This window comes from Corythoichthys intestinalis, chromosome 1 (genome assembly GCF_030265065.1).
Source record: "Corythoichthys intestinalis isolate RoL2023-P3 chromosome 1, ASM3026506v1, whole genome shotgun sequence".
In the NCBI taxonomy this organism is placed as follows: Eukaryota; Metazoa; Chordata; class Actinopteri; order Syngnathiformes; family Syngnathidae; genus Corythoichthys; species Corythoichthys intestinalis.
Genome location: NC_080395.1, coordinates 7,027,076 through 7,040,690, shown reverse-complemented (window position 1 = coordinate 7,040,690; position 13,615 = coordinate 7,027,076). Strand labels below are relative to the sequence as shown.

The window sequence follows — 13,615 nt, the reverse complement described above, 5'->3', positions numbered from 1 at the left end:
TATGCAGTTTGCTACAGATAGGGCAGTACATATGCGATTTCATATATTGTGCATAATTTGATTGTGTTGTTTTGTCTGTTTTCTTTAGTTTCACCCTTTTGAGTGTTAATAAACCTGCTTAGACATAGCCACGTCTGTAGAGTCGTTGATACGAGAAAGGTGTTCATAGCCACGACTATCGTGACCGCACAGTCTCTATTTAGCGTCGCACTGGATATAGAGAACGCACGGAGAGTTGGTCTCACCTACTTTTTTATTGCAGGATTAACGGTTACTGTTGGCCGCAACCACGCCGAACAAGCAATCACCAAAACAAGCTGTTTTTCCAACCTCATTTGTTATCCGCGCGCTTCCTCTCTCTCCTCCAGACACATTCTCGCAGTCGGACATCCGGGCATTAATGATGTCACCAGCCACAACAATGCGTCGCCATATTGAAATGGGGGCAAAACACGAGTCACAAGCAGTTGCTCTGTCCTTTATTGAAGTACAAACGCGTTGAACTTTTGTCTTATTTGCGGTCTTTTTTTCCATCGGAATGACTAAAAGTTGCCGTGTTGAGGTTTGTAACACAAGGAAGAGTTCGGAGCCGCATTTGAAGTTCTTTATTCTTCCTCGTGAGAAGAAAAGGACAAGCAAATGGCTGAAAGCAATTAATTAAGGAACAGTAAAACAAGACGGTTCAGTGGACCATTCTCGCCAGTGGGAACCTAAATCCAGGCACATTTACTGTACGTTTGCAGCTGACATTTTATTACTGGTGAGTAAACTTTAATCGATTTTTCTTGCCCCAATTAGCTGCTAGGATTCAATAGACTAAGCATTTTTATTATTACCGTAACTGACAACTTGCAAAGCGTTATTTTTCTTTTGCCATGAACTGCTCTGATCGGTCAATCGGTATATTATTGGCCTGGTGGGAATTGGTTATTTTGCCGTGGCGTGTTCACAGCTAAATAACGCTTGGAGGCGAATTACCGGTTACGGCAGAAATGATCACTCCGTATATACTACCAGTTTTCTTAGTTCCTCACAGTACATATTCCACGTAATTGGTAAAGGTCAACTTACTGGGTGACTTTGTGAGGTAGTTGTAGATGTTACCGAACTCCACTGCAGGCAATTCCTTTGGATTGTTTATCCAGCTATCAGCTGCGACTTTGTATGGGCAGATTTGCAGGCCAATACACGCTAATTTTAAGTTGCATCGCCTCCTCGCGTCTGTCGGCAGTGACTCCTCATAATAAGTCATGTTTAAGATGTTTTTAATGAAAAAAAGACGCAAAACACACCTGAAATATATGAATTTCAGGCGTTTGTCTACGGATGTTTACCTGTGTGTGCCCCCATCTCAAAATGGCGACACGTTGCTATGCGAGATGACGTCATCGTGACATCACGCCGACAGCGAGAATGAAAAAAAACAAACAAACAAAAAACAAACCTCCCCAAAATTAATGCAGCCTCAACGGGACACAAGCCAGTGTCCTACTTGCGCCGTTCCCAAGCCTGGAGAAATGCAGAGGGTTAAAAAAAAGCCCACATTTGGGGTGCCCCCTCAAGTTTTCTTAGTGCCCACCCTGGTGGGTAAACCTAGATCCGGGCCTGAAAGGGACCAGGACGACTGATCTGTGTAAGGAAAGAATGAATAGGGCCATGTATCGAGAGATATTGAGGGAAAATCTCCTTCCATCAGCAAGGGCATTGAAGATGAGACGTGGCTGGGTCTTTCAGCATGACAATGATCCTAAACACACAGCCAGGGAAACAAAAGAGTGGCTTCGTAAGAAGCATTTCAAGGTCCTGGAGTGGCCTAGCCAGTCTTCGGATCTCAAACCCATAGAAAATCTGTGGAGGGAGTTGAAAGTCCGTGTTGCCCAATGACAGCCCCAAAACATGACTGCTCTAGGGGAGATGTGCATGGAGGAATGGGCCAAAATCCCAGCAACAGGGTGTGAAAAGATGTGAAGAGTTACAGAAAACGTTTGGCCTCCGTTATTGCCAACAACGGGTGCATCACAAAGTATTCAGATGAACTTTTGGTATTGACCAAATACTTATTTTCCACCATGATTTGCAAATAAACTCTTTAAAAATCAAATAATGTGATATTCTGTTTTTTCCCCCACATTCTGTCTCTCATGGTTGAGGTTTACCCATGTTGACAATTACAGGGTTCTCTAATATTTTCAAGTGGGAGAACTTGCACAATTAGTGGTCAACTAAATACTTATTTGCCCCACTGTAAGCTAATAATTAGCATTTAATTGGCTAGCTAGAGAACACTGCAGAACTAGCTTTGTCCTCATAGTTCTTAATGGCGATACTTTCTTAACTTGATATCTAACCAAGAAACTTGCCTGTTTGTTTTGTATAGACATCAGTCAAGAATCTCCTTTTCCTGAGGAGCAGGAGCAGGCGTACCCTCATATAAAAGCCGAAGAGGAGCCAGAGACGGCCCATGATGAAGCTGAAGAGCCAGAGCCCCTTCATATTAAAGAAGAGCAGGAGGAGGAAATCATTAAGTTTCCGTTGACTGTCATCATGAAAAGTGAAGAAAGTGATGAAGACCACTGTGTAAGACCTCAAGCATACGGCCTCTTAGCTCCAATGTCGGATAGCGATGACAACGCAACGCTACACTCTTCTGACTATGAGGATGCTGAGCACTTTGAAGGTGATCAGACATGTTAACGCTGGGAATAAAAGTGTGAAATGCAGCTAAATGACACATAATTGTCGGCGAAATGTTTTAGTTATCGTCAACCATAGACTTCATAATGATATTGACCGGTCAGATTCGACCTTCACTGCACCACGCCGTCAAGTAGGGGGCCATCTCACAATCCGTTTCAGTTGTTCGCAGTCGGTCGCAGCGACACATGCAGCAATCCAACGCCAGATTTAGGTTGAAAAAGTACGAAAGCTGTACTACATACAAACAGGAAGGATTGTCTCTCAGGAGTGATTTGTTCGAAAATCCAAAGTAATTATTATATTTTTCGTTTTTTCAAAATAATTGTCAACGTAAAAAGCTCTTTGTTGTAAGGCTGCCGCTACATTGTCTAACAGACTAGCATCATTCCTCGACATATTTAAGTAAAGTAAATGCTAACTTCCAGGTTTTTTTCCCTTTTAATAAAGAATCGAAACTGTTTTACGTTCATATCTATAAGGAATTCGGGGATTTAAGCATTTATTCACAAGAATTTTCAACATAAAAAGCTCTTTTTTTTTGTAAAACTGCCGCCACATTGACCAACAGACTAGCATTGTCCTTCGACATATTTGCGGAAAATAAATGGTAACGGCACTTTTTTTCTTTTTTTTTTTTTTTTTTTGCTTTTAACCAAGAATCAATGTTTTACATCCATATCTTTAAAGAATTTTCACCGGAAAAGCTCTGTTTACATATGGCGGCCTCCACATTGACTAACGGACAAGAATCGTACTTCGACATATTTACGTAAAATAAATGGTAACTGCACATTTTTTTTGCTTTAACCAGGAATCGAGACTGTTTTACGTCCATATCTATAAAGAATTCAGGGATTTAAGCATTTATCCACAAACATTTTCACCGGAAAAGCTCTGTTTAAATATGGCGGCCACCAGATTGACTAACGGACTAGACTCATACTTCGACATATTTACGTAAAATAAATGCGAACTGCACGGTTTTGTTTGCTTTTAACCAAGAATCGAGACTGTTTTACGTCCATATCTATAAAGAATTCAGGGATTTAAGCATTTATTCACAAAAATTTTCACCGGAAAAGCTCTGTTTAAATATGGCGGCCGCCACATTGACTAACGGACTAGCATCGTACTTTTATATGATTACGTAAAATAAATGCTAACTGCAGTTTTTTTTTTTTTTTTATGCTTTTAACCAAGAATCGAGACTGTTTTACACCCATATCTATAAAGAATTCAGGGATTTAAGCATTTATTCACAAAAACTTTCACCGGAAAAGCTCTGTTTAAATATGGCAGCCGCCACATTGACTAACGGACTAGAATCGTATTTTTACATGATTACGTAAAATAAATGCTAACTGCAGGTTTTTTTTGTTTTTGTTTGTGCTTTTAACCAAGAACCGAGACTGTTTTACGTCCATATCTATAAAGAATTCAGGGATTTAAGCATTTATTCACAAGAATTTTCAACATAAAAAGCTCTTTGTTGTCAGGCTGCCGCCACATTGACTAACAGACTAGCATCGTACTTTGACATCATTACGTAAAATAACTGCTAACTGCACTTTTTTCTTTGTTTTTTGCTTTTAACCAAGAATCGAGACTGTTTTACGTCCATATCTATAAAGAATTCAGGGATTTAAGCATTTATTCACAAGAATTTTCAACATAAAAAGCTCTTTGTTGTAAGGCTGCCGCCACATTGACTAACAGCCTAGCATCGTACTTTGACATCATTACGTAAAATAACTGCTAACTGCACTTTTTTCTTTGTTTTTTGCTTTTAACCAAGAATCGAGACTGTTTTACGTCCATATCTATAAAGATTTCAGGGATTTAAGCATTTATTCACAAAAATTTTCACCGGAAAAGCTCTGTTTAAATATGGCGGCCGCCACATTGACTAACGGACTAGCATCGTACTTTTACATGATTACGTAAAATAAATGCTAACTGCAGGCTTTTTTTTTTTTTTTTTTTTTTTTTGTGCTTTTAACCAAGAACCGAGACTGTTTTACGTCCATATCTATAAAGAATTCAGGGATTTAAGCATTTATTCACAAGAATTTTCAACATAAAAAGTTCTTTGTTGTAAGGCTGCCCCCACATTGACTAACAGACTAGCATCGTACATCGACATATTTAAGTAAAACAAATGCCAATTGCACGTTTTTTTTTTTTTGCTTTTAACCAAGAAGCGACACTGTTTTACGTCCATATCTATAAAGAATTCAGAGATTTAAGCATTTGCTCACAAAAATTTTCCCCGGAAAAGCTCTGTTTAAATATGGCGGCCGCCACATTGACTAACGGACTAGCATAGTACTTTGACATCATTACGTAAAATAAATGCTAACTGGACGTTTATTATTTTTTTGCTTTTAACCAAAAATCGAGACTGTTTTACATCCATATCTATAAGAAATTCAGGGATTTAAGCATTTTTATCACAAGAATTTCCACCGGGAAAGCTGTTTACATATAGCGGCCGCCACATTGACTAACAGACTAGCATCAAACTTTGATATATTTACGTAAAATAAATGCTAACTGTACGTTTTTTTTTTTTTTTTTGCTTTTAACCAAGAATCGAGACTGTTTCGCTTCCATCTATAAAGAATTCAGGGATTTACCTCATTCACTCCCAGCCATTTTCACCAGAGCAAGGCCCTTCGCTCCTGACCGTTTTACTGGAATTTTACTGATTTGGCAAGGCCCACAGAAAATTCTGTTCTATTGCTATATAAACATGGAACCCAACAAAACAAAGATTAGACTCTCTTCTTTTAGCAAAAAAAAAGTTATTGTCTTTTTCTATTATTTAGAAATCAGCATTAGAAAATAGCTTAGTTTGAGCAATTTTCCAATTTCTGATGAAAAAAACGGAGAAATTGAGCTTTTTGTGAAAGCATACATTTCAAACATAACTTTGACTTTAACACAGCTATTTTTTGCTTTAGTTCCATCCCAAACATCTGAATAATGTTTTCCTTTTACAAAATAAGATAAAAAGCAAGACAAATAGAGCTTTTGATTACAATTTATTTACACATAACTAACTGAAAGATGACGCTGTTCTGGCTGCGACAGCCGGTTAAACTTTTCCCTCATCGCCGACTGCCTCTTAAAGATGAATCTTTTTGAGTCTCTGTGGGCTCTGCTCGCGAGCAGCACAGACTTAAAGGCATCGTCCGCTGCAGTAGTGGTCCCGGTCGTTCTGCTCGGTCGTCCAGCGCCTGGCATCCCGGGCGTCCTACCAGTTGTTCTGCTCGGTCGTCCGCCGCCTGGCATCCATTCGGTCGTCTTCCGCCAGCGCCACAGCCGTGCGGCTTGGCCGTTTGTTGCCGTTGAATCGGGTTGCGAGTCTTACCAAATTCACTACTGCCCTCCAGTGGCCAGTTTTATTGCTTTAAAATGGATTTTCAGCTTTGTGCTTTGGAGCTAAATTGAATCAGAACCCAGAGATGTCTCTTTTGAAAAAAAAAAAACGTGAAAGACGTATAAATACGTCTTTGGGACACTGAAACAATTAAAAATAGAACGTCTTTATATGTTTTTGGGAGCAAATGAGTTAACCCTTTAACACCTAAGCCTATTTTGGCCGAATTTGCATGCATTTGATGTTGCCTTTATATTTCAAAGAAAAAAATGTTTACAATGGCCAAGTTGGTCCCTTTTTTCAGGACACCTTAAACTTAATGTCTAAACTGTTCTTTTCTTCACTGACCAATTATAATCCACATTTTGGACCCAAAAAGACAAAAAAAATCCCAAAATCTTTTTTCAAAATTTGTAATGTTGATGTCCCATTGACAACCAAACATGCTCGACCAACCGTTTTGAAGCTTGATAATATTTATTCAACTTGTTAGGATAAACCTTCAATAGAAAAAAAAAAGGATTGAATAGTTTTATGTTGGACAATTCAACAAAAACAGCAGGCATGGTCATAGGTGTTTTTGGCATTTACACATGCTATGGTCAAAACAGGTTATATACTGTACAAAATAGTGAGAAAAAAATTATATATATCATCTAACACAAAAAGGGTTTGGAGGATATCTCCTTGTGAAGTTAGGTGTTGTACCCATCACCTTATCAAAAGTATATACGTACATGCAATCAAGCTTCTCGAACACACATCTACATAAAAATTGAAAAGATTATAGTGAAGAAAAAATATATATAACTTTGAAAAAAAGTATTTTAAAAAATATTGACAAGTAGTTCAGTTCGATTCAAAATTTTCAGGCATGCAACCCAGGAAAGTTTTTTTTTTTTTTGCACACTCAATAAAGCTTCTTCTTGAACAGGGCACTGAGCTGGTCACACACAACGTCACACAGCCTACTCTTTCGCCGTTTGTGTGCTGCTGTCACTTCTACTCGCCGAGACGCAAACTCATCCCAAGAAAACAACGACAAATACGGCTCATCTTCTTGAGTTAATGAAATAATGCATTAGCTTGCGCTAAATGTAGTTTTAGATTCATTCTGCACGTTTCAAAGTCGCTCACTCAAACCAACCGGCCGTTGCTTGCTTCGCAGTCGGCGCCTCGCTCGGAAATTTATTAAAAATGATCACATTCGGTTCGTCCTTCTTGACATCACAACGGCTCTTGGGATATGTAGTCTTTTGTGCTGCTTTCGCTTTTTAAAAAGGACAAGTAATGATGGAAATATGGAGATGGATACATGGTCCATGCAGCGTTTTAATGCATATTTATGAGTGCAATAAAACTATAAAACTCAAATGACATTATCTCCCGCTTTTCTTGGCCGATTGACTTCAAATAAAAACTGGTGTGGACATCATCTTCCGCATTTTCAAACAAGACCAACCAGCGGCACGTGGGTGACGTAGTTACAGCGTGACGAAGCTTCAAAGACGAAATGCGTAAACGGGTCGCTGCCAACACGTTCGGTGTTAAAGGGTTAAGCATTTATTCACAAGAATTTTCAACGACAAAAGCTCTTTGTCTGTGATTCCTCTCGGTCAGCTTGGACGGCCACGCCAACAATGCAGTCCCCCGAATATTCGGCCCCGTGTCTTGTCAATATCATTATGAAGTCTGTGTCAACGTTGACGAAAACAGTGCACATTTAGCTGGGGAAAATTCTGGCACATCCATTCATTGATCTGAAGACGATAACCAAGCAACCCGTGTATGTTTGTCTTCTGCAGACAGCAGTGAAGAATCGTCTCTTCCTGAGCAGTACGGGTATGAGGCAGAAGGGGAGGCAAAGATTTTCAACATTCAAGAAGAGGAGCCAGTGCACAACATCACATGTCTTGCTGACAACCAACGTGTAAAATGTTCTCTGTGTGACAAAACTTTTTCCCTAGAGTCAACAATGAGAAGGCACACAAAAACGCACGCCGAAGGGAATCCGTTTGCATGCTCATATTGTGAGAAAAGATTCAATCGGAAGGACCATTTAATACAACATTCGCGAACACATACTGGAGAAAAACCTTTCGTCTGCAGACTTTGTGGCAAAAGCTATCATAACAAGCAAAGTTTAACATTGCACACAAGAATGCACACTGGTGAAAAACCTTTTCTCTGCACAATTTGTGGTAAAAGCTTCCCCGGCAAGGCAAATTTCACAAGGCACACGAGAACACACACGAAAACACATACCGAAGGGAATCCGTTTGCCTGCTCATTTTGTGAGAAAAGATTCAATCGGAAGGATCATTTAATACTACATTCACGAACACATACTGGAGAAAAACCTTTTGTCTGCAGACTTTGTGGCAAAGGCTATCATAACAAGCAAGGTTTAACATTGCACATAAGAATACACACAGGTGAAAAACCTTTCCTCTGCTCAATTTGTGGTAAAAGTTTCACCGCCAAGGCAAATTTCACAAGCCACATGAGAACACACACTGGGGAAAAACCGTTTGTCTGCTCGGTTTGTGGTCAGCGATTCAATCGCAAGACCGTTTTAACGCAACACACAAGAACCCACACTGGAGAAAAACCCTTTCCTTGTTCTGTTTGTGATAAAACATTTTCTGAAAAGGCGAGTTTGATAAGGCACGCGAGAGGACACGCTGGAGAAAAACCTTTTGCCTGTTCAGTTTGTAGCAAGAAATTCTCTGACAGCGGATCCTTAAGCAAGCACAAAATAATTCACACTGGAGAAAAACCTTTTCCCTGCTCAGTGTGTGAGAAAAAATTCTTGAAAAAGGAGGATTTAGTCCGGCATACGAGAACACACACTGGAGAAAAACCCTTTGCCTGCTCGGTTTGTAGTAAAACATTTTCTGTAAAGGGAAGTTTAATAAGACACACTAGAACTCATGTTGGTGAGAAGCCACCGAGTCAGTAGACTATTAATCAAATTATTCAGATATTATCGAAATACACACTACCGTTCAAAGGTTTGGGGTCACCCAGGCAAATTTTTTTTTCTTCAAAAGTCACACTTCAATTTTGCAAAGGAGTTGTAAAATGACTAGAAAATACTGTCAAGACATTGACGAGGTTAGAAATAATTTTACTTATTTTTAGATTTTTATTTGAAATAATAAACTTCTCCTTCAAAGTTTGCTTTTATCAAAGAATGCTCCCTTTGCAACGATTACGGCTTTGCGGACCAATGACATACAGTGGGGCAAATAAGTATTTAGTCAACCACTTATTGTGCAAGTTCTCCCACTTGAAAATATTAGAGAGGCCTGTAATTGTCAACATGGGTAAACCTCAACCATGAGAGACAGTATGTGGAAAAAAAAAAACCAGAGTTTCACATTGTTTGATATTTGAAAATTTATTTGCAAGTCATGGTGGAATCTCAATACTTTGTTATGTACCCTTTGTTGGCAATAACGGAGGCCAAACGTTTTCTGTAACTCTTCACAAGCTTTTCACGCACTGTTGCTGGTATTTTGGCCCATTCCTCCATGCAGATCTCCTCTAGAGCAGTGATGTTTTGGGGCTGTCGTTGGGCAACACAGACTTTCAACTCCCTCCTCACCCCGTGGCATCAAAATGATAATAAGAACGGTGAGCAAAAATTTCAGAACCATACGGGGGGACCTAGTGAATGACCTACAGAGAGCTTGGACCACAGTAACAAAGGCTACTATCAGTAACACAATGCACCGCCAGGGAAAATTGAACTTTTTGGTAGAAACACAGGTCCTCGTGTTTGGAGGAAAAAGAATACTAAATTGCACCATACCTACTGTGAAGCATGGGGGTGGAAACATCATGCTTTGGGGCTGTTTTTCTGCAAAGGGACCAGGACGACTAATCTGTGTAAAGGAAAGAATGAATGGGGCCATGTATCGAGAGATTTTGAGTGAAGATCTCCTTCCATTAGCAAGAGCATTGAAGATGAAACGTGGCTGGGTCTTTCAGCATGACAATGATCCCTAACACACAGCCAGGGCACCAAAGGAGTGGCTGAGTAAGAAGCATTTCAAGGTCCTGGACTGGCCTAGCCAGTCTCCAGATCTCAACCCCATAGAAAATCTGGAGGAAGTTGAAAGTCCGTGTTGCCCAACGATAGCCCCAAAACATCACTGCTCTAGAGGAGATCTGCATGGAGGAATGGGCCAAAATACCAGCCACAGTGTGTGGAAAAGCTTGTGAAGAGTTACAGAAAACGTTTGGCCTCTGTAATTGCCAACAAAGGGTACATAACAAAGTATTGAGATAAACGTTTGCTATTGACCAAATACTTATTTTCCACCATGATTGGCGAATAAATTCTTTAAAAATCAAACAATGTGATTTTCTGTTTTTTTTTTTCTACATTCTGTCTCTCATGGTTGAGGTTTACCCATGTTGACAATTTCAGGTCTAATATTTTCAAGTGGAAGAACTTGCACAATTAGTGGTTGACTAAATACTTATTTACCCCACTGTAAATAGAATACCAGCTGCCTGCTTCCTTCTTAAATAGTTCTTGCATAATTTGGAGGTGTTCTTTGGGTCATTGTCATGTTGTAGGACGAAATTGGCTCCAATCAAGCGTTGTCCACAGGTTATGGTGTGGGGTTGCAAAATGGAGTGATAGCCTTTCTTATTTAAAATCCCATTGACCTTGTACAAATCTCCCAGTTTACCGGCACCAAAGCAACCCCAGACCATCACATTACCTTCAACATGGTTGACAGATGACATCAGGCACTCTTCCTCCATCTCACACATGTTCTTCTCTTTGATGTAAAGTCCAAACACCTCAAACTATGATTCGTCTGTCCATAATTTTTTTCCAATCTTCCTCTGTCCAATGTCTGTTACATTTGCCCATATTGATCATTTCCTATTATTAGCCTGTCTCAGATATGGCATTTTTTTTTTTTTTTTGCCACGCTGTCCTGAAAGCAAGCATCTCGGAGTCGTCTCTCCACTGTCGACATTGACACTGGCGTTTTACGGGTACTATTTAATGAAGGTGTTAGATGAGGACCTACAAGACATTTATTTCTCAAATTAGAGACTCTTATGTACTTGTCTTCTTGCTTGGTTGTGCAGCGGGGCCTCCCGCTTCTCTTTCTACTCTGGTTAAATCATGTTTGTGCTGCTCTCTGTGGGAGTGGTACACAGCGTTATAGGAAATCTTCAATTTCTTGGCAGTTTCTCTTATGGAATAGCCTTCATTTCTAAGAACAGAATGTCAAGTTTCACGTGAAAGTTGTATTTTTCTGGCCATTTTGAGAGTTTAATCTAACCCACTCCAGATACCCAACTAGCTCAAAGGAAGATCAGTTTTATAGCTTCTCTAACCACCTAAACTGTTTTGAGCTGTGCCAACATAATTGCACAAGGTTTTCTAATCATCTATTATCCTTCTAAGGCAACTAGCAAGCACAATGTACCATTAGAACACTAGAGGGATGTTTGCTGTAAATGGGCCACATTACAAAACTACGTAGATATTGCATTAAAACCGGACGTTTCCAGCTAGAAGTCATTTACCACAATAATGGATAGAGTTGTTTTTCTTATTAGTTTGTTATTTCCATTGAAAAAAAACTGTGCTTTTCTTTCAAAAAGGAGGAAATTTCTTAGTGACCCCAAACATTTGAATGGTAGTATATGAAGAGCCAGTTAAATTTTTTTTAATGTAAATGAGCCACATTTTGTGGATTTGGGGCTGTGAAGGAATGTTATCTAAAGCTAGTGGTATACTTTCCACAAAAAGAAATAATGTTTAAAACCAAATACTGTGGTAAAGTTATAATTTCAAAATAAAAATGACCCTTAAACCACTTGTTTGATTTTGTTCATATAGTAAGACAGGCACATTCATATTTTGTTATCCCTCATTTATCACTGTTAATGGGGACCAGAACTTCATTTTTTTGTTTGTGTATACATATATATCCAGTATATACAGTTGTGATCAAAAGTTTACATACACTTGTGAAGAACATAATGTCATGGCTCTCTTGAGTTTCCAGTTATTTCTACAACTCTGATTTTTCTCTGATAGAGTGAATGGAACAGATACTTCTTTGTCACAAAAAAACATTCATGAAGTTTGGTTCTTTTATGACTTTATTATGGGTGACCAGAAAAAAGTGATCAAATCTGCTGGGTCAAAAATATACATACATACAGGGCTAATATTTGGTAACATGTCCCTTGGCCATTTTCATTTCAATTAGGCGCTTTTGGTAGCCATCCACAAGCTTCTGGCAAGCTTCTGGTTGAATCTTTGACCACTCCTCTTGACAGAATTGGTGCTGTTCAGTTAAATTTGATGGCTTTCTGACATGGACTTGTTTCTTCAGCATTGTCCACAAGTTCTCAATGGGGTTTAAGTCAGGACTTTGGGAAGGCCATTCGAAAACCTTAATTCTAGACTGATTTAGCCATTCCATTACCATTTTTGATGTGTGTTTGGGGTCATTGTCCTGTTGGAACACCCAACTGCGCCCAAAACCCAATCTTCGGGCTGATGACGTTAGGTTATCTTGAAGAATTTGAAGGTAATCCTCCTTCTTCATTATCCCATTTACTCTCTGTAAAGCACCAGTTCCATTGGCAGCAAAACAGCTCCACAGCATAATACTACCACCACCGTGCTTGACTGTAGGCATGGTGGACTTGGGGTTAAAGGCCTCACCTTTTCTCCTCCAAACATATTGCTGGGCATTGTGGCCAAACAGCTCGATTTTTGTTTCGTCTGACCACAGAACTTTCCTCCAGAACGTCTTATCTTTGTTCATGTGATCAGCAGCAAACTTCAGTCGAGCCTTAAGGTGCCGCTTTTGGAGCAAGGGCTTCCTTCTTGCATGGCAGCCTCTCAGTCCATGGAGAAGCAAAGCACGCTTGACTGTGGACACTGACACCTGCGCTCCAGCAGCTTCTAATTCTTGGCAGAGCTGCTTTTTGGTGATTCTCGGTTGAATCCTCACCCTCCTGACCAATTTTCTCTCAGCAGCAGGTGATAGTTTGCGTTTTCTTCCTGGTCGTGGCAGTGACAAAACAGTGCCATGCACTTTATACTTACAAACAATTGTTTGCACTGTTGCTCTTGGGACCTGCAGCTGCTTTGAAATGGCTCCAAGTGACTTTCTTGACTTGTTCAAGTCAATGATTCGCTTTTTCAGATCCATGTATGTATATTTTTGACCCAGCAGATTTGATCACTTTTTCTGTTAACCCATAATAAAGTCATAAAAGAACCAAACTTCATGAATGTTTTTTGTGACAAATAAATATCTGTTCCAATCACTCTATCGGAGAAAAATCTGAGTTGTAGAAATAACTGGAAACTCAAGATAGGCATGACATTATGTTCTTCACAAGTGTATGTAAACTTTTGACCACAACTGTATGTATATACTAGGGGTGTCAAACCATTAAAATTTTTAATCGAGTTAATTACAGCTTAAAAATTAATTAATCGCAATTAATCGCAAATCAAACCATCTATAAAATATG

At 39.4% G+C, this 13,615-nt stretch overlaps 1 protein-coding gene across 1 annotated transcript in view; it reads left to right on the top strand.

Annotated features, from left to right (window-relative positions):
* LOC130908823 (zinc finger protein 287-like) overlaps positions 1 to 9,476 on the top strand; it is a 38,818-nt gene extending 29,342 nt beyond the window's left edge. The window contains exons 7-8 of the mRNA XM_057825083.1: positions 2,378 to 2,677; positions 7,885 to 9,476. Of these exons, the coding sequence (XP_057681066.1) occupies positions 2,378 to 2,677; positions 7,885 to 9,041 (1,457 nt within the window). The 3' untranslated portion in view covers positions 9,042 to 9,476. The remainder of the gene's footprint in view (positions 1 to 2,377; positions 2,678 to 7,884) is intronic.
* The last annotated feature ends 4,139 nt before the right edge of the window (positions 9,477 to 13,615 follow it).